Raw genomic sequence first — 25,094 nt, 5'->3', positions numbered from 1 at the left:
CTCTACTAAAAATACAAAAATTAGCTGGGTGTGGTGGCAGCCGCCTGTAGTCCCAGCTACTTGGGAGGCTGAGGCAGGAGAATAGCTTGAAACCAGGAGGTGGAGGTTGCAGTGAGCTGAGATCACACCATTGCACTCCAGCCTGGGTGCTGGAACGGGACTCTGTCTCAAATAAATAAATAAATAAATAAATAAATAAATAAAAAATAAAAACATTAAGTTACCTCTTTTAGATGATCATTTGCAAGGATAACAAATTGCACAATGTGTTCATTAAACCTTGTTCTCCTCTTCTCACTTTCAACTTCCACTTCTAGGTGACAGCAAGGAAATACCAGAATTGGAAGAAGAAAAAGTAATTCCTACCAAAGAGCCTGAGCAGATAAAATCAGAATACAAGGAAGGCAGATGTACAGAGAAGAATGAAGATCGTCATGCACTACACATGGATTACATACTTGTAAACCATGAAGAAAATTTACACTCAAAGCCAGAGGCCTGTGAAGAAAGAGAAAGCATAGCTGAATTAGAATTGTACGTAGGTTCCAAAGAAACAGGGCCGCAGGGAACTCAGTTAGCAAGCTTCCCAGACACATGTCAGCCTGCCTCCTTAAATGAAAGAAGAAAAGGTATCTCTGCAGAGAAAATGTCTTCTAAAGGCGATGCGAGGTCATCTTTTGAAAGCCCTGCACAAGACCAGAGTTGGATGTTCTTGGGCCATAGTGAGGTTGGTGATCCATCATCAGGGCCTGGGTGGTCTGGCAAGACTGTGGAGCCATTCTCTGAACTCAGCTTGGGCGAGGGTCCCCAGCTGCAGATTCTGGAAGAAATGAAGCCTCTAGAATCTTTAACACTAGAGGAAGCCTCTGGTCCAGTCAGCCAATTACAGAAGAGTAAGAGCCGAGGCAGGGTTGGGCCGGATGCAGTTACGTTGCAGGCTGTCACCCATGACAATGAATGGGAAATGCTTTCACCACAGCCTGCTCAGAAAACCATGATCCCTGACACGGAAATGGAGGAGACAGAGTTCCTTGAGCTCGAAACCGGGAAACCAAGACCACATGGGTAAGCAAAAAGCTAGATTGATTTATTTTTTCCTGAAAAGCAATTTATTTAGAAACCTGGGAAATGGTTAGAGGTTATGGAATATGAAGAATACCTGGATGATAACAGCTTTGCTTATATTGAATGCAAGGCACACCATCAGTAAAAGCAACTACTAGATAACTATTACCATAATGATGATTTATGTACATTTTCAGTCAAAAAGCCCCTTCAATTTTCATTCAGAGTCTTATACCTACCCCCCAACTGCCACCCCACCTACTTGAATACCTACATGACTCTTAAACAGGCAGTTGGGAATACAAGGGAATGACACTAACGTTTAATCAGCACCTACTATGTGCGAGGCAGTTTGCATATATTATCTCATTTAATTCTAACATGCCAGTGAGGGGAATGGAAGGGATGGGGTTGAGTAGGGGGATTCAAGGCTCAGAAAGTTTCTATAACTTGCCTAGAATTAAGTAACAGAGTGAACACTCTGAGATTCAAAGCTTGCTACCTCCAAAGCCTGTACTTTCTCAGTTGACACACCGCTTAGCATACAGGAAAGTTGTTTTCTGGTTTTATGTAAGCACCTAACTTATCACTGGAGACAGAGAGACTCCATAGCCGTCTCCAAATCTCAGTGTAAAACATGCATTTCTAAATGGCAGAGAAATTGGCAAACTGTCACCAAATCAGTGATTCAGTCATTCATTCACTCATTCATTCATTCATTCACCATGTGGTTTTTGAAAGCTTGCTCTGTGCCATGGTCCGGGTAGCCAATGGGCATATATCAGGGAATAGGATGTCATCACTGCCCTCAAGCTTCCAGTCTCTGCTGAAACTGTTTAGCATTCTTCATTTCTCTTCATTTGTGTTTATGAAGCCCTTCTGCTTCCAGGGACAAAAGAACAAATTGTGAAAAATAACTTAAGTAAAGGGGAAGGTCATGTTTCCTCCTTGAAATGTAATAGAGAAAAGATATCAGCCAGGCACAGTGGCTCACACCTGTAATCCCAACCCTTGGGAACCCAAGGTGAGTGGATCACTGAGGTCAGGAGTTTGAGACCATCCTGGCCTTCATGGTAAAACCCCGTCTCTACTAAAAATTCAAAAATTAGCCAGAAGTGGTGGCAGCACCTGTAATCCCAGTTACTTGGGAGGCTGAGACAGGAGAATCACTTGAACCTGGGAGGTAGAGGTTGCAGTGAGCCAAGATCGTGCCACTGCCCTCCAGCCTGAGTGACAGAGCCAGACTCTGTCTCAAAAAAAAAAAAAGGCGAGAAAATATATCTTTTTTTTTTTCCTACTCAGCGTGGGAATATAAAGGACTATACATACCATGTACCCACAGTGAGTCAAAGAATCTGGATTCCAGCTTGGCTCTACCATGACTGATTATACATTTTAGGATTAATCCCAGGCTTAGGTTTTCTCATCCGTAAAATTAGTGAGTTGGGCTGAAAAATCTCAAGCCTTCCTGCAGTATTCAATTCTGGGAACTTAATTTGTGTGGAAACAGAATGTGTCCAGGAGAGCTCTGGCATTCACAAATTACATTTCTTGATGAAAGGAACAAGGACAAGGGAAAGAATAGCTGGGGTATGTTGAGGGTTAGCAAAGTGCAGAAGGGGTTAAAAACTCTACCATATTCCAGGGCAGCTTCATAAATCCAGACGTTGTCAGCTGGCCTAATCCTTCTTTCTTCCTGTCAAGCTATTTTCTTCCAGAGAGACCTCAGATCCGTTATCAGAAAGCGGGTAGCAGATGGATCCCAGCAGCCCTGCTGGCATTGTTATAGATTGAGCTCAGAACTCAGGCAGCCATGAGTTGGCTAAGCTATTGTTTGGCTTCTTGTCTGCATTTTGCACATGCCCCTGAGATCCAACAGATGACAGTTGGTGTTCAATTGTGCCACCAGTACCTTTTCTTTCAACAAGATTTCTTTGCTCATCCCTTTCCGCTCAGTTTTCGTAGTACTGAAACTTTTCTTACAATGGGGATGGGGCAGATTTTCCCTCCGGCATGTGTATTATCTTTTGCAGAAATAATTTACTCTGAATGTGTAAGTCTCCCTCTGTGCTAGATTTTCAGAGAAGGAAGAGTTGTCTAAAACAGTGGTTCTCTGAGTGGGGTCCTAAGAACGGCAGCATCAGTATCACCTGAGTGCTTGTTAGAAATGCAAATTATCGGCCCCAACTCAGACCTGCGGAATCAGGAACTCTGGGGGTGAGGCCCAGTCAGCTGAGCTTCAGCAGTTCCTGGTGCCCTCCAAAGCTTGAGAACCACTGGTTTAAAACATACTGTCAGTCGTCTAGGAGTTTACAGGTTCATTGAAGAGTTAGACGGAAGTAAAAAGGTAGATAGCAGTATAATATTTAAGTCAAGCTGGTCAAAGCCCAGTGTCAGTTTAAGTATAAAATGGGTACCAACTATGGGCATTTAGCTGTGGACCGAGTGCTAAACACTCTCTGTGCACTGTTTCACTTTACAACGGCAACCTTTGCGAGATAAGAATTACACAAGTGAGGAAGTAAGACGAGAGACGTCTGTTTCAGGGACCTTTAGGGAGCAGGCAGCAGGAATGGCTTATTCTCTGTCGGACACAGGAGACAGAGTGCCCAGGGCCCATGATACTTTGAGGAGCCCATGAGAATATTTTCTTTTAGAATCAGAAGAAAAAATTATTATACTTTCACGTGGATTACATTTTGTCTTTATACCAATAACGTTATAAAATAAATTTTTAAAAAATGTTTTAGTGACAGAAGGCGCTTACGAGGGCAGAAGTGCCTAGGGCCCATGAAGTCGTACTGCAGCTCTGAGAGGTACATTTAAAACAGTCGCTAAAGGAAAGGTCATACTTTGGGAAGGCGAAGAAGAGGGTAAGAAGCTGGCTGAGTGAACTGGGATGAGTACTATGAAGGAAGTCATGGAGACAGGAAGGTCATCACAGAAGCAAAACAACGAGATAGCTGTGGTTTCCCAAACAAAAACCTGGAAATATCTCTGATGCATAATCTGATCATAGAACAGAAGATCCAAAATCAAGACCATTCTGCAAAAAAAAAAAGTAAGAAAGGCTCTTCTTAAATAGAGATAGGTTCATAGTATGTGCAATATGACTCACCAGCTATAAATCAGCTTCGTCCCTCCCCTCCTCAGCCTCAGCCTCTCTGAGCTCCCAAACTGTTTTGAGAGCTGCAAGCCACATTTTCAAAATCTGAGAAAGCATGAGAAAAATGCCTTTTCTTCTCATATGCCGCCTACTGACTCTTGTTAACAAAAGTTGTTACTAGGACTGAAAGATAGCCTCTCTCCCTTGAGATCTGCAGCACTGCTTCGCGTTCCCTAGGATCAGTCTTTTCAGAATCCTTTGCCAACACCTTGGTCATCCTCCAGCTGTAGACCTGTCCAGCAAGGGATCAAATACCAGTTCCCCAAGACAGTGATGGATGTGCCTGATCTTTCCTACGTAGTCACAAAGAATATTTGCAGGATAATCTGTAGCACACAGACCTTTCTTAAAAGGAAGAAACACTTAGCTGTTTATTTTAAAGAAAGCATGATTGGAAGAATGATGTGTGAAGAAGGGGTAATCTGGTTACATGTTAGAGTTTTCAGAAAACAGAATAGGAGATATCTGTATTTATATCTCCATCTTGCTCTCTAGCTACTGAGAGAATTTTAAGGAATTGGCTCATGTGATTATGGGGGCTGGCAAGTCTGAAGTCTGTAGGGCAAGCTGGCAGCCTGGAAACTCAAGCAAGAGTCAGCATTGCCGTCGTGAATGTGAGTTCTGCAGGGCTGCAGGCTGGAAATGCAGGCAGGTTTCTGGGCTGCAGTCTTCAGGAGAATTCCTTCTTCTTCAGAAAACGTCAGACTTTGCTATTAAGACCTTCATCTGATTGGATGAAGGCTCCTCACGTTATGGAGGGTAATTTGCTTTACTCAAAGTCTGCTGACTTCAATGTTAATCACATCTAAAAAAATACTTTTACAACAACATCTAAACTGGTGTCTGACCAAATCACTAGGTACCATAGCCTAGCCAAGTCAAAACGTAAACATTAACTCTCACAGGTTATAGCAAAAAATCTGATCTATATGTTAAACAAGGATTAAGTCATTAAAATTTTAAAAGTCACTATCTGAATTATATGAAAATGTGACAATCAATATACAAATATATTGGCTTTCCATAGATATGAGCAAAGAAATAATATGCAAGGGAATAAAAGAAAATCATTTGCAAGAGGACTGGGAAAACGGATGATACTCAACTGATGAATCTTTGGGAGATGCAGGCAGCTGTGGGGGATGGAGGATGGGGAGGAGGGGAGGAGAAGAGAGGAAATCGTTGTCTCGTGTACTTTTGAAAGAGTGTTTAGACATAACCTGACCCTGGTATTTGTGGAGCTGTATCTTGTTTCCTAGCTCTGCGAGGTGAGGTGTTCAGTATTCCCTGAAATAAAGACGACCTTCAGACACAGTGTGTTTGGTTCTATGGTGATCTGTCTGCATCCTTTCTTTTTAAATTTGTAATTTTCCACCTTTTTTTCCCATCTGATAACACTATAGAAAAGAATTTATCTTTCTGCTTGTGAGTGACACCGTGAGATCTTTTGTTTTCGTGAAATCAGGCTTTTCTGTCTATGACTTACAGTTGGGGAGTTAGTACATTGGGCCTTTTATCCACGTGAATGTTGAAAATCAGAAATAGATTTAAAAATCAGTTGACTGTTTCTCTCATTGTTGGGTAGCAGGAACTCTGAGAAGCATCAGGCTGACCGAGCGTACCCCACCTCTGAACATTTGCCGTTTCCAGAGATGAGCTGATGCTCTCTGAACTCCGATGTGCCCTTGCTTATTCACCGTTTTTGGGCTTTGCCCTGTACCAAACCTGGAAGAACAAATTTAGCACTGACTCTGTGCTCATTTATTTTTGTCATTATATTTGATCCGTTGATGTGGCGTGTTGTTGAGTTGGTGGTGATAAGTATCATTAAAAGTCCTTTGCTGGGCGCAGTGGCTCACGCCTGTCATCTCAACACTTCGGGAGGCCAAGGCAGGTGGATCACCTGAGGTCACGAATTTGAGACCAGCCTAGCCAGTACGGCAAAACCTCATCTCTGCTAAAATACAAAAATTAGTTGGGCGTGGTGGCACACCCCTGTAATCCCAGCTACTCTGGAGGCTGAGGCAGGAGAATCGCTTGAACCCAGGAGGCGGAGGTTGCAGTGAGCTGAGATCGTGCCACTTCACTCCAGCCTGGCTGAAAGACCAAAACTTCGTCTTAAAAAAAAAAAAAGTCCTTTACATTTGCAATTTAATTCAGGACTTAGTCTCTTTCCTTCATTTCCTTCTTTTCTCTCTTGTTTTCTCTCTCTTTCATGCCCTCCACCCACTTCTACATTACTGGCCAGCCAGCCCTACCCGGAGCAGACTTGCCATAGTAAGTGCTTGCAGACTGACAAATACATTATTTTCTTTGGTCCACCCAAATGACACTTGACATAGACAGGGCAAGTGTTCCTATCCTCATTTCCCAGCCAGATGAGCAAACTCACTTAACACATGAACTGCTTAATGTCATCCAGAAATGAGAAAGTGGTGAGGTTAGACCTAAATTTAAGTCTTCTCTGTCTAGCCCAGTGCTTGTCAATGAAACACAGCTGCCCAAACAAGCATTTCTTTTGAGCTGCTTCTATAGGTTGATGTTTTCATTCCTCTTCTCCCATTGTCCCATTGAAAGGCACATAAAGTGCAATAGGAGATATTTTGAGATGAACTGAGCCAGAATCCATGCTTGACTCCTTAGACTGTCTTGTGACCTACTGGGCTTTTTTGATGCCTGAGTAAATATTTGCTCCCACAGTGGATCTGTGAGTGCTAGTGCTATGTCAGTGGGCTGCTCGCCATCTGTGGTGTATGGGACCAACTGGAGTGGTTGGAGGCCAAAAGGAAGGGAGAGCATCAAAGCCCCTCCATGTTCATTTACGTTTTCCAAATATTTATAGGTGTGGTATTTTGTGGTGAGGGATTTTACAGCCAGAGAGAGCCACGAGTGCCAAGATGAGGTGGTGCAACTCCGTTTCCCTGTGGGAGGAACGCCCACAAAGGAGTTCATTTGTGTTGTATTGGCTTCTAGTTTGAGGAAAAACCCAAGGTGCTTCTCTGGCTGGAACCTTGAAACATCACAACTAGTGGCATTGCTTACTTTAGGGGGAAAAAAAAAATCTGTATGAAAATTGCTGGTATTTGAGGAAGACGAGAAGCCATGACTTTCGAAAGCAGGGTGTATTTGTGTATCAGGGGCACAGCAGGAAAGCGATGACACATTCAAATTAGGAAGATTTGAGAGATTTAATAAAGAAAGTATTTATGAAGATGGAGGCAAAGCGTGAGGAACTCACAAGGAATGGTGCAGTAGCCCAGGAATATGAGCAGCACGGCTGTTATTCTTCCTAGACCCCAGGAGTGGGGAGACAGAGTGATGATCAGAACCCAGAAAGACAATTTTAGGTAGAAAGGGCTACCCTGAAAGGCATAGTGACCTAGTGTGAGGGACATGGCCAGCGGCAGGCACTCCCACCTCTTCCCCCACTCATCTCCCACCAGGGGTCCTCATTGGTCAAGCCTAGTGGAGGCCCAGCGCGGTGCCTCCTGCCTGTAATCCCAGCACTTTGGGAGGCCGAGGCAGGCAGATCACTTGAGGTCAGGAGTTAGAGACCAGCCTGGCCAACATGGAGAAACCCCGTCTCTACTAAAAATACAAAAATTAGCTGGGCGTGGTGGCGGGCACCTGTAGTCCCAGCTACTCGGGTGACTGAGGCATGAGAATGACTTGAACCTGGGTGGTGGAGGTTGCAGTGAGCCAAGATCATGTCATTGCACTCTACCCTGGGTAACAAAACAAACAAACAAAAAACTTAGTGGAAGTCGGAGGGTAAGGTAGGCTTGGGGCAGAAAGCAAGATGGAGAAAGTGGGAGAGTAGAGCTGACGAAGCAGACAGAAGCTGTTCAGCACAGTCAGCCTCATTGGAGAGTGGTGGACCTCAGCCTCTGAAAACTGTCCTGAGATGTTCATGGGCATGATTAGTTAACTGTTTCTCCAGCACATTGGAGGATCGGTTTCCAAGATCTATGTGAGAGTTCCTTAGGAACAAAGGCTATCAAAAAGTCAGCGCAGGATTGGGTAACCCTTTGTAGAAGTCCAAGCTGCCGGTTCTGAACCAGCAGGGGATACTTGCCGACGTTGGAGACATTTTGGTTGTCACAACTGGGGTGGGTGCTGCTGTCATCTAATGGACAGAGGCCAGGGATGCTGTTACATATCCTACAGTGCACAGGAGTGTCCCCGCCACACAGAATTATCCAGCCCCAAATGTCAATACTGCCAGTGTGAGAACTCTGCTCCCGTCTCTCTGCCTTATTTTATTGCTACTTTTTTTCCATCTGAAAATATCTTATATTTACTTATTTATTTAATTGATTCTGTTGCATCTGTCTCCACCTATGAGACTATAACCTCCAAGAAAGCAGAAGTTTGGTTTGTCTTGTTCATCATGGTACCCCTGTTGCTTAGAATAGCACCTGCCACATGTTAGACACCCCATAAATATGCCTGATTGAATGAACAGAAAAGAAAGGGAAGTTTGCTCAACGTAATTTGCTTTTAATGACACTGTGATAATTTCTGGTGTTTGTTGCTTCTTTTCCCAAGGGAGATGTGCTAGTTTTAGTTTGGAAGGAATATGCATCTTTCTTTTCTCAAGTTACCAAATCCATCTTTTTCTGTCTTGTGTAATTTGAGGCCATAGTTACCCATTTTCAGTGTTCCCATGCTTTTCTTATTCATTACAGTCCCTCCAGGATTCTTTCAGCCTTTCAGTTTTCTTAGCGTTTTGTTATTCACTTCACTCATCCTCACGGGGAGAAAATAGGTGTGTCTGTTCAATTTTTCTTCTTGGTCATCTGTTGCCTATACCATGGGTATTATCATCTCTTCACCTTGAAATAACTTTTCCTGGCTGGGCAAGGTGGCTCATGCCTGTAATCCCAGCACTTTGCAAGGCCGAGTTAGGCAGATCACCTGAGGTCAGGAGTTCGAGACTAGCCTGACTAATATGGTGAAATCCCATCTCTACTAAAAATACAAAAAATAACCAGGCATGGTGGCACACACCTGTAATCCCAGCTACTCGGGAGGCTGAGGTAGGAGAATCACTTGAACCTGGGAGGCAGAGGTTGCAGTGAGCCGAGATTGTGCCACTGCACTTCAGCCTGGGTGAACGGGCGAGACCATCTCAAATAATCATCATCATCATAATAATAACTTTTTATTAGAGAGGAGCATTGTTTTATTTAATTAGTCATCTGTTATACCATCAACTCAAGCAGGTGTTGACAATATGTAATTTTCAGACGTTTTTATTTTATTTTTTAAACTTCCACTTATTAAATAATTTTAAAGTATTAATTAGGCTCTCAGAGAATAACTAAAACTCCACTGGAGAATTTGACATCTACTCGCCCTTTTCTTCAACATAATACAATGCTATTTACTGCAATTAAGCAGTAATTCTTATTTAAAAAAAATTTTTAACTGCCTTTGTGTAATGAATAAAATAATACATTTCTTCAAATACCTGGCATACTCGGAGTTAGGACTGTTTTGCCCTGGCTCAATCTGCGAGAACATCTTGCAAGACAAAAGGGAGTATTTTTGGTGATAACCTATGTCTCACATTTGCATTTAATGAAGTACTACTTAAAATGTTTTTAAAGTATCTATGATTGGCCTGATGACAATAACTTAATCACCATTCCTGGCCAACTGCTGACTTCCAAAACAGATATTATTATTTAAAACAGAATTAGGCCAGATGTAGTGACTAACACCTGTAATCCCAGCGTTTTGGGAGGCCAAGGTGAGAGGATCACCTGAGGCCAGGAGCTTGAAACCAGACTGGTCAATATGGTGAAACCCTGTCTCTACTAAAAATACAAAAAATAGCCGGGCAAGGTGACACATGCCTGTAATCCCAGCTACTCAGAAAGCTGAGGCTGGAGAATCATTTGAACATGGGAGGTGGAAGTTGCAGGGAACCGAGATCACACCACTGCACTCCAGCCTGGGCGAGCCTGGGCGACAGAGCTAGGCTCCATCTCAAAACAAAACAAAACAAAACAAATAAAACAGAATTGGTTACAGTGTTTGTTCTGTAGCCTTCAGCTGCTGCCTTTCCCAAATAGGGAAGGAAGCCCCTTCTAATGAGCCAGCACTTCATAAAGACAAGATCCCCATTTTCAGCCTTCGCCCTGGGCAGAAATTCCCAAGATATGCCCAGCTCCAAAGTTACCTTTTCTCCCCTAATGATTTGAGAAATTCACCCATGATTTTGCTGAACTTCTGCCAGCCAGTGACCCTGCAAAGTGATACCTTCCTGTGGGCCCCACCTCTGTCTCCTCCATAGCTGAAAGATATATGGCACGTGAGATATTATTTCATAACTATTCATAATTATGAAGAATTTGGTTGACTTTTAGTTTAAAGATATAAAATTGGCACCTTCCTCTTCTCCCTTCTTTACATAAAAATAGGAGCTAAGACTGGGTGCAGTGGCTCACCCCTGTAATCCAGCACTTTGGGAGGCCAAGGTAGGTGGATCACCTGAGGTCAGGAGTTCGAGACCATCCTGGCCAACGTGGTGAAACTCCATCTCCACTAAAAATACAAAAATTAGCTGGGCATGGTGGTGGGTGCCTGTAGTTCCAGCTACTTGGGAGCCTGAGGCAGGGGAATTGATTAAACCTGGGAGGCGTAGGTTACAGTAAGCCGAGATCGCGCCATTGTACTCCAGCCTGGGTGACAGAGCGAGACTCCGTTTCAAAAAAAAAAAAAGTAAGAATAGGAGCTAACATCTCTCCACCCCACCTCCCATCACAAAAAGAAAAAGATTATGTAACATCGGATTTCTAGTTATTTCCCAAATTAACATTTTGCTAGAAGTCATTGGTTTATCTGATAATATATATTTTTTGAACATCATACAAATAAACACATGCCTTTCTATTTTGTAAACTTTTCATTAATACTTTATATGCCTTAACTGTGTCAATATATCTGCTGGCATTTTTAGAATTAATAATGGAAGTAGCTAACATGTACTGTGAGGTTATTTTAACCCAGACTCTCTACATAGGTTATTTTACCTTTCTTCGGGGGTTGGGGGAGACAAGAGTCTCGCTCTGTCACCCAGGCTGGAGTGTGGAGTGCAGTGACACGATTTCCGTTCACTGCAACCTCCACTCCTGGGTTCAAGATTCTCCTCCCTCAGCCTTCTGAGTAGCTGAGACTACAGGCACATACCACTATGCCCGGCTATCTTACCATTTTTAAGGAACATTATGATTACTGTCCATTCTGTGAATGAGCAGTCTTAAGGCTCCATGAGGTTTAGTAATGTCCACACTTGCTAATAAGTGGTGGAAATCAGATTTGAACTCGGCCTTGTGACTACAGGGTCCACAGGTTAACCTACACACCCTTTTGTCTCCCAGTCGCTGAAGTTGTACTGATCTTAGACAAGCATTCTAACTTTCTCTAGGACCTTCAGCTGGACTTCCTTATGAATCCTGCTATGTTTCCACAGTTCATTTTATTATGATTTTAGCCATCGTTCATTCAATGAAAATAATTACATCGCTGTCATATAGGGATGTGCTGTGAAACTACAGAATTTTTTTTTTTGAGAAGTTTCAGGAGAACTAAATTCCTTACAACTTGTGCTTTGAGCCCATTCACATCCAGTCTCACTCAGGAGCAGGAGTAGCAGCAGTTTTCCTCCACTGACATACAAATTAAAGGGCATTTTTGACTCTACAGCGTGGGTGAAAGGGTATCATATATTTCCAAATGAAACCAGCACAGCCCCAGCTCTGACCCCTAGCCAGAGCGGCTGCACGGGGAGATCTGGGAGGCAGGTGATCATCCTTATTTAGATGTGCCAGAGATCATGTGACCAGAAAATGGAGGCGAATCTGTATTTCCAGTTAACTGCTCAGAAGAGAGATGCTGAAGAGCTGTAGCCGTGCATGCTTCTCACCCTCCTGTTAGAAAGCCTTCTCTCATCCTAGGAAGGTAGGTGGGTCCTGGTGCAGCTTTTAGGAGATCAGTACAGTAAGGACAGAATGAGATGGGGAGTGTTGTTCTCAAAGACTAATCTCTTGCTGCTGGGAAGTTGGCGGCGGAGAGGGGAGGGGGAATGAGAGGATGCCGAATTCTGCCCAGCCCCTTGCAACTGACAGCTGCCAGCTGCATTTTATTCCGTATCCACTCATCCTGGAAAGGCTTGTGGTCTTTATGCTATCCCCGCCCCTTTCTTGGCGATCAGGTAATCAGGAAACAGACTTTGCACAGCTGTAATCATTTTGTTTTCTTTTATATCTATGATGAAAATGAAGAGAGAAAAATAAAAGGAAGTAACAGATTTGAAACTGTTTGAGACTATTGCCTAATGATAAATAAAATGTCTGTTTGGATTATTTGACAAGCAGGACAGCCCTAGTAGAGAGGCATTTTTTTAAAATGTTATTTCTAATTGCTATTGAAGCTAGCGCATCTGTTTTTCTAAATAATCTTGTAACCTTTACGTCTTACCTGAGTTTTAAGCTGCAGAAATAGGTCAACCTCAAACATGGGCTTATGTTGTTCCCTTTGTCTTTTCAAAATCAAGAAAGAATACTCTACTGAAAGGATATCAGTATTTCACTGAGAGACTAAGTTATGTGAGGAAGTAAAAAAATTACCACATGGTCAATTTCAACCAGGAATACACAGGTTATTAAATTTCTGTGTGGTAACTAGAAAACAAAGCTAGATTCTCACCTAGCATAAGTGATTTAAAGTGTGACTCTGCCTGAGGTCAGGGTACTGGCCATGTGGATGAAAGGGAAAAGGGGCATAATCTCCATCCACTGTCCCCTCTTTGATGTGAACTGTTGACATGGTTTGATCTTATGTAAGCTGCTATGTGAGTGCAGCTTCCGGGACCACTTCCAGCCAGATGGCTGCCCTGTGCCCCTCCTGTAGAGGAAATGGGAGCGGCTCCTGCATGAATCTATTCCAAAATCTTCATCTGATGAAAGCTTTCTTAGAATCATAACTGATAATATGCATGGAATGTAAAATCTGGAATAATTAGATTACGATGCCTGGAAATCAAAAAAATGACCCATGGAATTTCTCTTAATTGCTAAGAGAAACTTCTTCTCTGGGAGGTAAAACAAAACAAAACAGCTCTTATGGAAATGTCTCTATGGGCAAATTAGACATTTTTAGGGTACTGAAAGCTCAGCACTCTAAAATGGTTTGGACCTTGTTCCCCAACTCAGAAGAACAAGATGAGGTTACTGTCATTGGAAATCAGCAGCACCTAAATATCCCTGTGAGATTTAGCTTTGTAATGCAAAGTTACCCTTTATGTCCTAAATAAGGTTTAATGCCTCATAGATGCTTGAGGATGGTAAGCCAATTCTCCTTTCTATTAACAAGAAGTCAAATTAACTTTTTTTTCCAATGGTTAGTGCTCTCTTTGGTACATCCCAGTGAACTTCTATTTACATTCCGTATGGTTTCTCAATCTTGAGTGGCTTTGTACTCCAGGGAAGATTTATCTCTTCAATAAGAGATCACAGAACTTTCTTGATTTTTTAACTTCACACTTTCCAGCTCTACAGAAGACAAGGTGTAGGGCTTGCACATAGGTTCAGGTACTCAGTATAGGTTACAGTGCAAAAGCTTAGGTTTATCTACGGCAAATAAAAGCTGATTTTTTTTCCTACTTAGCTAGTCTGGAATTGCTTGCCTTGTGTTTTCTGTATCAAGATTTTGCAGGCAGAGGCTTTACATGAACCAAGTTCCTGCCAGAGTAGTATTTGTATTTGGGATGGTTTCTCAGTTCTTTACCAATCCAAGTTAAGGGTAATTGGTAGTTGGGAGAAGGAAGAAGGGGTGAGAAGGGGCAGAAGGAAAAGTAGAGGACAGATTCTGTCCCCTGGTATCTTGTCTGCCAGGTTGACAAAGAACATGGCTCCTGCTGGATTAATACTGGCAGGAATCGTGAGGGGCTTGTGGAGAGGTACATCACTGTGTTGCTCAGGCTAGTCGGAAACTTCTGGCCCCATAGGAGGGGCACTGGAGAAGAAGCAGGAGTAGATGCCCTTCATTTGAACACTCTTTTCCTTAGAGGGCTGCTGCCAAAGTTGGCTCTGTCTTGTTCTGATACCTGCCTATTTGCCTGCTACTTTGATAGTTGTTTGATTCCTTATATTGTTCTTGAATCCTAAAGTTCAACTGCTAAAGTAATAGAAGCTGAACTAAATTTTAGAATTCATTTGGATTCACTTCTTGAATTTACAGGCAGAAAATTCTAGTTCTAGTTCTAGTTAGAGTGAGTGATTGTCTTAAGATCACCCAGTCAGTGTCTACGCTGGGATCAGAATTCAGGGGTCTTAGCTCTGGACCTTGTGCTACCCCCTGTCAGCTCAGGGCCTTTGAGGAAAAAAAAAAAATCTTGATGCGGTATCTCAAGGCTGTAATCCCAGCACTTTGGGAGGCTGAGGCAGGAAGATCACTTTGAGACCAGCCTGAGCAACATAGTGAGACACTGTCTCTACAGAAAATTTAAATATTAGCTGAATGTGGTGGCATGCACCTGTCATTCCAGCTGCTTGGGAGACTGAGGCAGGAGGATGCCTTGAGCCCAGGAGGTTAAGGCTGCAGTGAGCTATGATCATGCCATTGCACTCCAGCCTGGGTGACAGAGCAAGAATCTGTCTCAAAAAAGAAAAGAAAAGAAATCTAGTCCATGCATTAGCATTTTGTCATGGCTTAAAAAAAAAAACCTACCACTCTTCTATTTTTAGGATAAGGTAGCATTTCCTAATTCATCTACAACCCTTAGACTCATATGCATTTGGGGAAAATGAAACATCTCTACTGTCAGAACGTGAGTGTTTATTATTAACAGGATGCTATCCCTAAGAACTGCATATGATACAAAGGTAACTAAGGTGCAGTCTCCTCACTCAAGTGTGGGGAGGAGAGAGTAAAACAAATGGCTCTGAAGGACAGGATGAAATCAATTCCATAAGAAATTATACAACGGTGGGGCTCTGGATGCTTAAAGGTGAGAAAGTGTTGCTTCATTTTCTTTGTTGTAGAGTGCCTAGTACAGGATTCATGCATGAGGAAGATTCAATCGGTTGGGAGAAGGAACATTTCAGTGGAGGGAATATAATAAACCCAGCTATGGAGTCAGGAGAGCTATCAGTTGGATTTGGGAGACTTAAGAGAATCTCATTTTGCCTGAAGGGTAGAGCAGTTGGAGAAGCTAAGGATAGATTATTCTAAGTGGTTAAGAGCCCCCAAGGCTGCAACAAGGAAGTCTGTATTCAATGGTTTTTGTTGGCAATGGAAAGCTGATGTTTCTTGAGCTGGGTATGGTGATTGCAATAGACTGGCAATGATGCAAGAGATATGGGAGGGCAGATGGGAAGTGCCAATCCACCGGAGACATAATCAAGGCTGGAACTGTTCCTGGGATGGAAAGAAGGGAAGTAGTTTTAGAACTGCAGACACAGAAGAAAGCTAGAAGGCATGAAAATTGAGGAAGATGAGAACCTACTGGGGAGGTGCCCGCAGAAGAATTGGCAAGCCCTGTGAAAGGTCATCATTTCATTCTTTGTGTCTGAGAACCTGCAGCCTTGGTGAGTTACTTGATATAAGTTCATATAAGCAAGGCAAAGAAAGCACAAAACTCTCTCCTCAATGGAACAAGACAGAGCCTACTTGGGCAGCAACACTAGCTGCAAGTGAAAAACTACATCTGATTCATCAGCCTTAGGTCATGGTTCCAGTGCTGGACAGTGGTCTCTATGACTACACTTTCTTTGTTGCCAAGAGGGCAGGTCTGCAGACCTCTGTATCTACTGAGGTGTACCTATTGGGATGGGGTGTGAAGAGGATGGTGGTGTTTTTCCTCTGGTCAGGCTCTTACCTCCTGGGCAGTGGCTATAAAATGAGAACACCCAGTTTCAGGGCAGGGGTGAGGCCAAATGCTGTCTGTGACAAGCTGCAAGGAGATTCTGACTCATAGGTTGCAAGAACAGAATGAGTCTTGATTGTCGGCTTAGGAACTGAGGAGAAAGTGGGAAGAAAAAGAACAGGAGAGCTCAGATAGAATCTATCCTCATTGCCTCCCTGGCTTACCAACAGGCCAGATACCACCTTTTATTGGAGGCTTCTAGATTGCTCTACTCTACCCCCGCATCTGGAGGAGCTGCTGCTGTCTCTGAAATTCGTGTAGGACTCTCATGGCTTTTAGCCCCTCCTGTGCTGTTTTGTGTGAACCTGTATGTGTCATTTCCTCTTTATCCTCCTAGATTTTAAATTCTCTGAGAGCAGAATGTGTCTCTGATCCATTCTTTTGGTAATACAGCCTCCCCGCACGCTAGCACTTTCCATATGACTCTAGGACTCAAATGTTTGTTGAACTCCTACTGGAATGAATAGCCTGAGAAATAAACAGTATCAGAAAGAAGCCACAACTGTCAAAGCTTGTTGCAATCTGCTTTGGAAACCCTAGGCAGATGACCAGAATAATCTTGATACGGTTTTACCTGGAGAGAGAGAGCATTCAATATCCCTTCTAATCCAAAAACTGAAAACCAAACACATGCTTTCAATATTGCCTGGAAAAGCAGGATTTAGTGCTGCCCAAACCCAAGATGAAAGTCCCATTCATAAAGCCACCATTGCCCACCGATGTTACCCCTTAACAATTATATTCTTCTACATCTAGTTCCCAGAAATATCCAGGAAAGGCTGATGAAATTGAATGTTCTAAAAATAGTTCTTCCTAAAATAAAATAGGAGTGAAACCAACATAGTGTGATCCCAAGAGAGCAGCTGAGCATGAGGTAGGTAAGGAGGACAGGTAAAATGGAGATGAAAGGAGAGCTAGAGACTATTCATCTATAGAAAGGTCAGTAGTGATCATTGAAGGAAAGCAAGTATGGGATGGAGTTGAGCCTCATTCCTGGGCTGGTCATGGGGAAGTTTTCCTTGTACATTAGACTAAGTTCAGATGTAATCAAGGCTCATGGCTGGGCTGGATGCAGTGGCTCATGGCTATAGTCCTGACACTTTGGGAGGCTGAGGTGGGAGGATCACTTGAGGCCAGGAGTTTGAGCCCAGGCTGGGCCATACAGTGAGACCCCATGTCTATGAAAAAGTTGCAGAAAATGCCTTAGCCAGTTGTGGTGGCACACACCTGTGGTCCCAGTTACTCAGGAGGCCAAGATGGGAGGATCTCTTGAGGCCAGGAGTTTGAGACCAGCCTAGGCAACATAGTGAGACACCGTCTCCTACAAAAAAAAAAATTATTTAAACTTAGCTGGGTGTGGTGGCACACACCTGTGGTCCCATCTACTCTGGAGCCAAAGCAGGAGAATCTCTTGAGGCCAGAAGTTCAAGACTAGCCTGGGCAACACAGTGAGACCCTGACTCTACCAAAAATTTTTTTTAAACCGCCAGGCATGGTCGTGGATGTCTGTGGTTCCAACTACTTGGAGACTGTGGTGGGAGGATCACTTGAGCCTGGGAAGTCAAGGCTGCAGAGAGCCGTGTTCATGCCACTGCACTCCTGCCTGGGTGACAGAGCGAGACCCTGTCTCAAAAAAATAAAAATAAAAAACCTCCTGTCTTTGCAATGAAGGCAGAGATTGGATTTCCTATGATGAGTGTCTCACCAAGTTTTTTATGTACTTACCACTAGCTGGATATAGCTGTTATTGAGCTGTTATGTTTACTTTCCAGTCCTTTCATCTATCAGCAGGGACCTGGTAACCCAAAAATGTGAGTGATGTAAAGAGAGAGTTATGGAATCTCATGTAATGCTATAACTCTGTGAATAACAATTATTTAAAAGCATAAGCACATTTTCTTCCCTGAATATCTGTCTACATTTATGCAATGAAGACATAGAAATGAAAAAGAGATGGTTAAATGAATCAGTTCTCCCCAAGAGGTTGGCAGAGCCGTATGATTACTGAACGTATCCCTCAGGAGGGTATGAAATTAATCAACTCTTGTAATTAGCTTCATAGAATGTGATTATATTGTGCAGCAGGATACATGTAAGTAAGCGGGATGGCCTCTTTCTCCCAGTGTCGAGGGGCCTAAGTTAGGTTTCTCTCTCTCCCTGGAGATCTGTCAGGCAGCCATAGAAGGGCTTTCTAGCAGAGAAGATGAGTGAAAGGACTGATATACTCCTTCCAGAGTCAAGAGTCTCCTCCTTGACACTGGATATACCAGTGAAGATCTGATACTTTATTGGTTTGCTAAGGCTGCTATAACAAAGTACCAAAGACGAGGTGGCTTAAACAGTAGATATTTATTTTCTCACAGTTGTGGAAGTCTGAGATCAAGGTATTGCTAGGATTGGTTTCTTCTGAGGCCTCTGTCTCCTTAGCTTGCATATGACTGTCTTCTCCCGATGTCTTCTGGTCTTCCCTCTGTGTGTGTTTGTGTCCAGATTTCCTCTTGCTATAAGGATGCCAGTCGTACTGAACTATGGTCCACCCAAATGACCTCATTTTCACTTAATTGCCTCTGCAAAAACCCCATTTCCAAACACACACCTTGAGGTACTAAGGGTTAAGACTTCAACATAAGAATCTTGGGGGATGCAATTCCTCCCATAATAGATACCTTAGGAATGTGACAGCATATGTGCCAGGAATTCCTGATGGTCCTGTGAATGGTGACAGACCTCCAACCCCTTAAACCATTTATTGTACTTCACTGATGAGTCTCTGCATCCCTTCAGGGGATCCATGACCTCCTAGGAGACTCGAGTGAACATAGAAGGTTAAGTGTAACCCAGCATCTTCTAATAATAATAATAGTAATATTAGAAGTAATCATATAATAGAACTGTTGCCGAGCACTTTACTCATTTTCTCTTTGAAATCTCTCCTCTCATTCCCATTTTGCAGATGAGGAAACTAAGTCTTAAAAGAAGTCAGTAACTTTAGCACAGTTACATGGTTAATAAGAGACAGAAGTGGCCAGGCGCAGTGGCTCACGCCTGTTATCCCAGCACTTTGGGAGGCCAAGGAGGGTGGATCACTTGAGGTCAGGAGTTCAAGATCAGCCTAACCAACATGGTGAAACCCTGTCTCTACTAAAAGTAGAAAAATTAGCCCGGCATGGTGGTGCAGGCCTGTAATCCCAGCTACTCAGGAGGCTGACGCAAAAGAACTGCTCAAACCCGGAAGGTGGAAGTTGCGGTGAGCTGAGATTGTGCCACTGTACTCCAGCCTGGGCGACAGAGCAAGACTCCATCTCAAAAATAAATAAATAAATAAATAAATAAATAAATAAGAGGCAGAAGTGGAGTGAGTCCCATGGACGCCACCAGGGTAGATTGCCTCCGTGTTTGTGAGCATTGTTTTTCTTAAACTGGTGTGAAAGGCTAAGGAGAAATTTCTTGCAGGTGGATGTGTATGAAGGGACCTGAAGAAGTCTATCAGCTTTACAGTGGATATCTAAGGAAGTCCAGAATCCCCAAAGAGCATTGAAACCCTAAGTGTGATCTGGAATTTTCCCACTGCCGAGAAGTCGCTAACTGAGGTCGGTTAGACCCCAACCATTGAAAGTGGAGGAAATGAGACTCAGGCAGGAAGGGAGCACCGGGGCTCTGGAGCTGCCCTGGGGTTGAGTCTGCAGCTGACTCCTCCTCCTCTCCCTGCTCCCTTTGACTTGTCTCTGAGAAACCGTCCTGGGAGACAAGCTAGCAGGCCAGACAAACTCAAGCAGTTTTTTTAAAAAGTAGCCTCTGACTCATAGATGTAGAGTAGAATAGTGGTTGCCAGAGGCTGGGGAGGTGATGAGAGAAAGGAGAGTGGTTGATCAAAGGGTACAAAATTTCAGTTAGATCTGAAAAATAAACTTTAGTGATCTGTTGCAGAGTGGTGACTATAATAAATAATCATGCACTGTATATTTCAAAATTACTAAAAAAGTAGATTTTAAATGTTTTCACCACAAAAAATGCAAGTATGTGAGGTGATGGATTTGTCAATTTTCTTTAATGATTCTACAGTGTAAATATATGCCAAAACATCACATTGTACCCTATCAATATACACTTGTGTGTGTCTATATGTGCATATATATAATATATGTACATATGATGTATACTATATATATTTTATGTATAGACACACAAAAAATTTCATGGTGTACACAAATACATATGTGTATATATGTATATATACACATACACAAATATTTATGGGTACAAATACATATTTATATTTATGGGGCATACACACACACACACACACACACACACGTTAGCATCAGATTTCAGGGCATGTCCCTCCCCACATGATATTCTATGATATTCTTTCATTTGCATTCAGGATTAGAAGAGTGATAAGCAGAAATGCATTCATCCAACAAACATGTGAAGGTCCGCCTAATTTCAGGGATCATGACCCTGGCGCTTCCTTTATATGGGAGTTAACCCTGTCTCTGTAAACAAGAATATACCCACATGTAAGCTTCCTGAGAGCATACGTATTTTTCCCAATCTGTTTTATCAGTCAGGTCATTTTGGGTGATGGGTGACAAAAACTCAACTTACCCTGCTTAGGTTAAAAAGAATATTAACGGGTTCATATTATGAAAACCAAATAACTAATCTGGCTCTAGGCAGAGGTGAATAGGGAATCTCCAAACACGCAGTCAATGTTTACCCACTTTTTTTCCTTCACTCGTTGTCTCTGTTTCTTAATACAGAAAGGATTCTCCATAGGCCCTCAGGTTCACATTACAGTCAGCTGCAATCCCCTGAGAAAGGCTTTCTTTTTCCCAGAGGTTTCAACAAAATCTGGGTTGAGTCTCTCCTTGGAAGAACTGGTGTCACATGCCTATTTGTGGAACCAATCACTGTGGAAGGGATGGGGACTCTGCTGATTGCTCAGTCCTGGGTCAGGTGCCTGTCTCTGCAGGGAAAGGAGATTACCTTCAACCCTCAAACCCTGGGACTTAGTGTGATGGAGAAATTATTCCACAAAGGGGAATAGAGGTACTGTTATCAAAAGAAGAAAGAGTCTGGGGAGGACACTGGGCTAACTATTACATCTGAATACACTGAAAAAGTTAATGGTCAGGAGGAGATGAAGAGAGGTCAATTAAAGGGTACAAATGTACAGTTTGGTAGAAGACCTTTAGCCCTAGTTTTTGCCAGATCATTAGAGTGACTATTGTTTACAGTAATCTATTATGTATTTTTAAAATAGTTAAAAGAAAAATTTGAATATTTTTTAGCATAAAGAATACATAAATATTTCAAGTCATAGCTATCCCAAATGACGCTGGTTTGATCTTTACAAATTATATTAATGTATTAAATTATCACATGTATTCCCCAAAATACATATATCTATTGTGTATCAATAAATAAAAATAGTGGGGCTGGGCGCAGTGGCTCACACCTGTAATCCCAGCACTTTGGGAGACTGAGGCAGGTGGATCACCTGAGATTGGGAGTTCAAGACCAGCCTGACCACCATGGAGAAACCCCATCTCTACTAAAAATACAAAAAATTAGTCGGGCATGGTGGTGCATGCCTGTAATCCCAGCTACTTGGGAGACTGAGATAGGAGAATCGCTTGAACCCAGGAGGCGAAGGTTGTCGTGGGCCAAGATAGCACCATTGCACTTCAGCCTGGGCAACAAGAGTGAAACTCCAACTCAAAAAAAAAAAAAAAAGTTAATAGTGATCATCCATAGTGGCAAAATTTAGGAATATTTTGCCTTTATATTTTCTATCATATATAATTCTATTTTTATATTAAAAAATATATTGTAAGTTTTCTGTAAGTAAACTATGTTTTTATAATGAATAAGACTTTTTAAAAGTTTTTTAAATTAGTATCTCTGAGAAAATAAAGCCTCTTTTAAAGTCTAAATCTCTCCGTCTACTGAGGGGCTTCTGGCTAAGATCAAGAGCCAAATCTCTTCTCTCTCCTAACATTTTTATCGCCTTCACTGTCTCCTGCTAATTCTGGCCTCCAGGGAGGTCTCATTTTGTCACCTCCTCTGCCTTTGCCACTTTCCATGACTCTCAGAGTTCCTCCGTGTTTTTAATGTATTTAAAATATCAGTTTATCTTTAAAATAAACTATTTGGACTTTACTTAAAATTTCAAAGTGACAATATGTCTTTTAAAAGATACGCCCTGACTAGATTTAATTGCCAGTGTTTTTTTATCACCTCTAGCTGATAAGAATTCCCTGAAAGGAGTTTTCAACATAAATCTGGGATCCTTTTACAAGTGTTTTATGTGACATTCTGAGATAATTTATTTCCACAGGCTGATAGGATATACCTCCTTGTGGGAGCAGTTGAAGAGCACTTTTCTGGTGGTTCAGGGGTAAAAATGATGCCTAAATTGAAGCGGTGGCAGAAGCATCAGTTGTCCCAGGATATCAAGTTCTAGTGCGCCTGGGTGGGCACCCACACAGTTGAGATCTTCACAGACAGATCCCACAGCTCTGAGTGTCCCTGTCAGCTTGTTCACCTCCAGATTTATGATCTGAAGGTGGTTTTGTGAGCTTAGAAAAACCTATCTTGTACCCTTTCCAGGGCACCTGCTTTTTATTTTTTTGATTGTGGTAAGAAACACATAACATAAAATTTACCATCTTAACCATTGTTAAGTGTACAGTTCAGTTACAGTAGGTACATTCACATTGCTGTGCCTAGATCTCCAGAATGTTTTCATTTCTTAAAATTAAAACTCGATACCCATTAAACAACATTTCCCCATCTCCCCAGCCCCTGGCAACCATCTGTTTCAACCATTTCTGTTTCTATGAATGTCACTGCTTTAGATACTTCAGATAGGTGGAATCATACAGTAATGGTTTTTTGTTTTTTTGTGTATGACTGGCTTATGTGACTGGCTGATTTCATTTAGCATGATGTCGTCAAAGTTCATTCATACTATAGCTTGTGACTGGATTTTCTTCCTTTTTAAGGCTGAATAATATTTCATGTATGCATATATACCACATTTTCTTTATCCATTAATATGGTTTGGCTCTGTGTCCCTACCTGAATTTCATCTTGAATTATAATCTCCATGTGTCGGGGAAGGGTCCTGGTTGGAGGTGATTGGAACATAAGGGCAGACTTCCCCCCTGCTGTTCTTATGATAACTAATGAGTTCTCACGAGATCTGGTTGCAAGTATGGCACTTCCCCCTTTGCTCTCGCTCTCTCTCTCTCTCTCTCTCTCTTCTATTGCCATGTAAGATGTGCCTTGCTTTCCCTTTGCTTTCAGTCATGATTGTAAGTTTCCTGAGGCCTCCCCAGCCATGTGGAACTGTGAGTCAACTAAAACTCTCTTTTTAATAAATTACCCAGTCTCAGGTAGTTCTTTGTAGCAGTATAAAAATGGACTAATACATCCATTCATCCATCAATGGACACTTGAGTTGCTCCCACCTATTGGTTATTATGCCTATAGCTGCTATGAATGTGGGTGTGCAAATATCTCTTTGAGATCCTACTTTCAATTCTTTTGGACTTATAACGAGAAGTGGGATTGCTAAATCATATGATAATTCTATTTTTAATTGATTCAAGGATCCATCATCCTGTTTTTAAAAGAGGCTGCATCATTTTGTATTCCCACTAACAGTGCACAAGAGTTCCAATCTCTCCGTATCCTCACCAACACTTGTTATTTTCAGTATTCTTTTTCTTTTTTTTAACAGTTGCCATCCTAATAAGTATGAAGTGATATATCATTGTAGTTTTGATTTGCATTTTTCTAATGATTAGTGATGTGGAGCATCTTTTCATATGCTTGTTGACCATTTGCATATCATCTTTGGAGAAATGTCTTTGCCCATTTCAAGTCATTTGCCCATTTCTTAATCAGGTTATTTATATTTTTGTTGTTGGGTTTTAGGAGTTATTTATATATTCTAGATATTAACCCCTTATCAGATATATGATTTGCAAACATTTTCTCTCATGTAAATGCAAATATATGCATATGCAAATCATATATGATTTGCAAACGTTTTCTCTAGTAAAAAAATATAAAATAGATTACTGTAATCTCTCTCAAGGTTGCCTTTCACTCTTGATTGTATCCTTTGATGCACAGAATGTTTGAAGTTTGATGTTGTCCCATCTATTTTTTCTTTTGTTGCCTATGCTTTTGGTGTCATATCCAAGGAATTGTCAAATCCAATGTCATGAAGTTTTTCATTGATGTTTTATGCTAGAAGTTTCTGTTTTGGATCTTATGTTTTTACCTCTAATCCATTTTGAGCGATTTTGGTATATTGTATAAGGTGAGGGTCCAACTTCATTCTTTTACATGTGGATATCTTGTTTTTCTAGCATCATTTGTTGAATAATTTTCCCACTAAATGATGTCAGCAACCTTATCAAATATCATTTGGCAATATAGGCATGGGTTTATTTCTTGACTCTCTGTTCTATTCTACTAGTCTATATATCTGTCTTTTTATTTATTTATTTTTAGAGACTCATCCAGGCTGGGGTGCAGTGACATGATACAATCATAGCTCACTGCAGCTTCAAACTCCTGGGCTCAAGCAATCCCTCCTATCTCAGGCTTCCTAGTAGTTGGGATTACAGGAGTGAGCCATGGCATCAAGTATATCAGTGTTTATGCCAGTACTGTACTGTTTTGATTACTGTAGCTTTGTAATTAGTTTTAAAATTAGGAGGCATAAGACTTCCAACTTCATTCTTTTTTAAGATTGTTTTGGCTATTTGAGGTCCCTTGAAATTTCAAATAAATTGTAGAATAGATTTTCCTATTTTTCCAAAAAATTCCATTGGAATCCAGGTCACTTGCTTTTGAAAACCAGTATTGTATTTAATTTTTAACAAAATTACTGAAATGATGATAACA

At 41.9% G+C, this 25,094-nt stretch overlaps 1 protein-coding gene across 13 annotated transcripts in view; it reads left to right on the top strand.

Moving 5' to 3' along the window:
- Window positions 1–25,094, top strand: part of PRUNE2 (prune homolog 2 with BCH domain) — a 301,804-nt gene that overhangs the window by 215,064 nt on the left and 61,646 nt on the right. For all 13 annotated transcript variants that reach the window (XM_017892706.1, XM_017892703.1, XM_017892708.1 and 10 more), the window contains one exon: window positions 318–1,065. In XM_017892706.1, coding sequence (XP_017748195.1) covers window positions 318–1,065 — 748 coding nt within the window. The remainder of the gene's footprint in view (window positions 1–317; window positions 1,066–25,094) is intronic.

Source organism: Rhinopithecus bieti, unplaced genomic scaffold (genome assembly GCF_001698545.2).
Source record: "Rhinopithecus bieti isolate Rb0 unplaced genomic scaffold, ASM169854v2 scaffold_19708, whole genome shotgun sequence".
Taxonomy (NCBI): Eukaryota; Metazoa; Chordata; class Mammalia; order Primates; family Cercopithecidae; genus Rhinopithecus; species Rhinopithecus bieti.
Note: the sequence above shows the minus strand (reverse complement) of the source record. Positions and strands in the feature narration are given on the sequence as shown.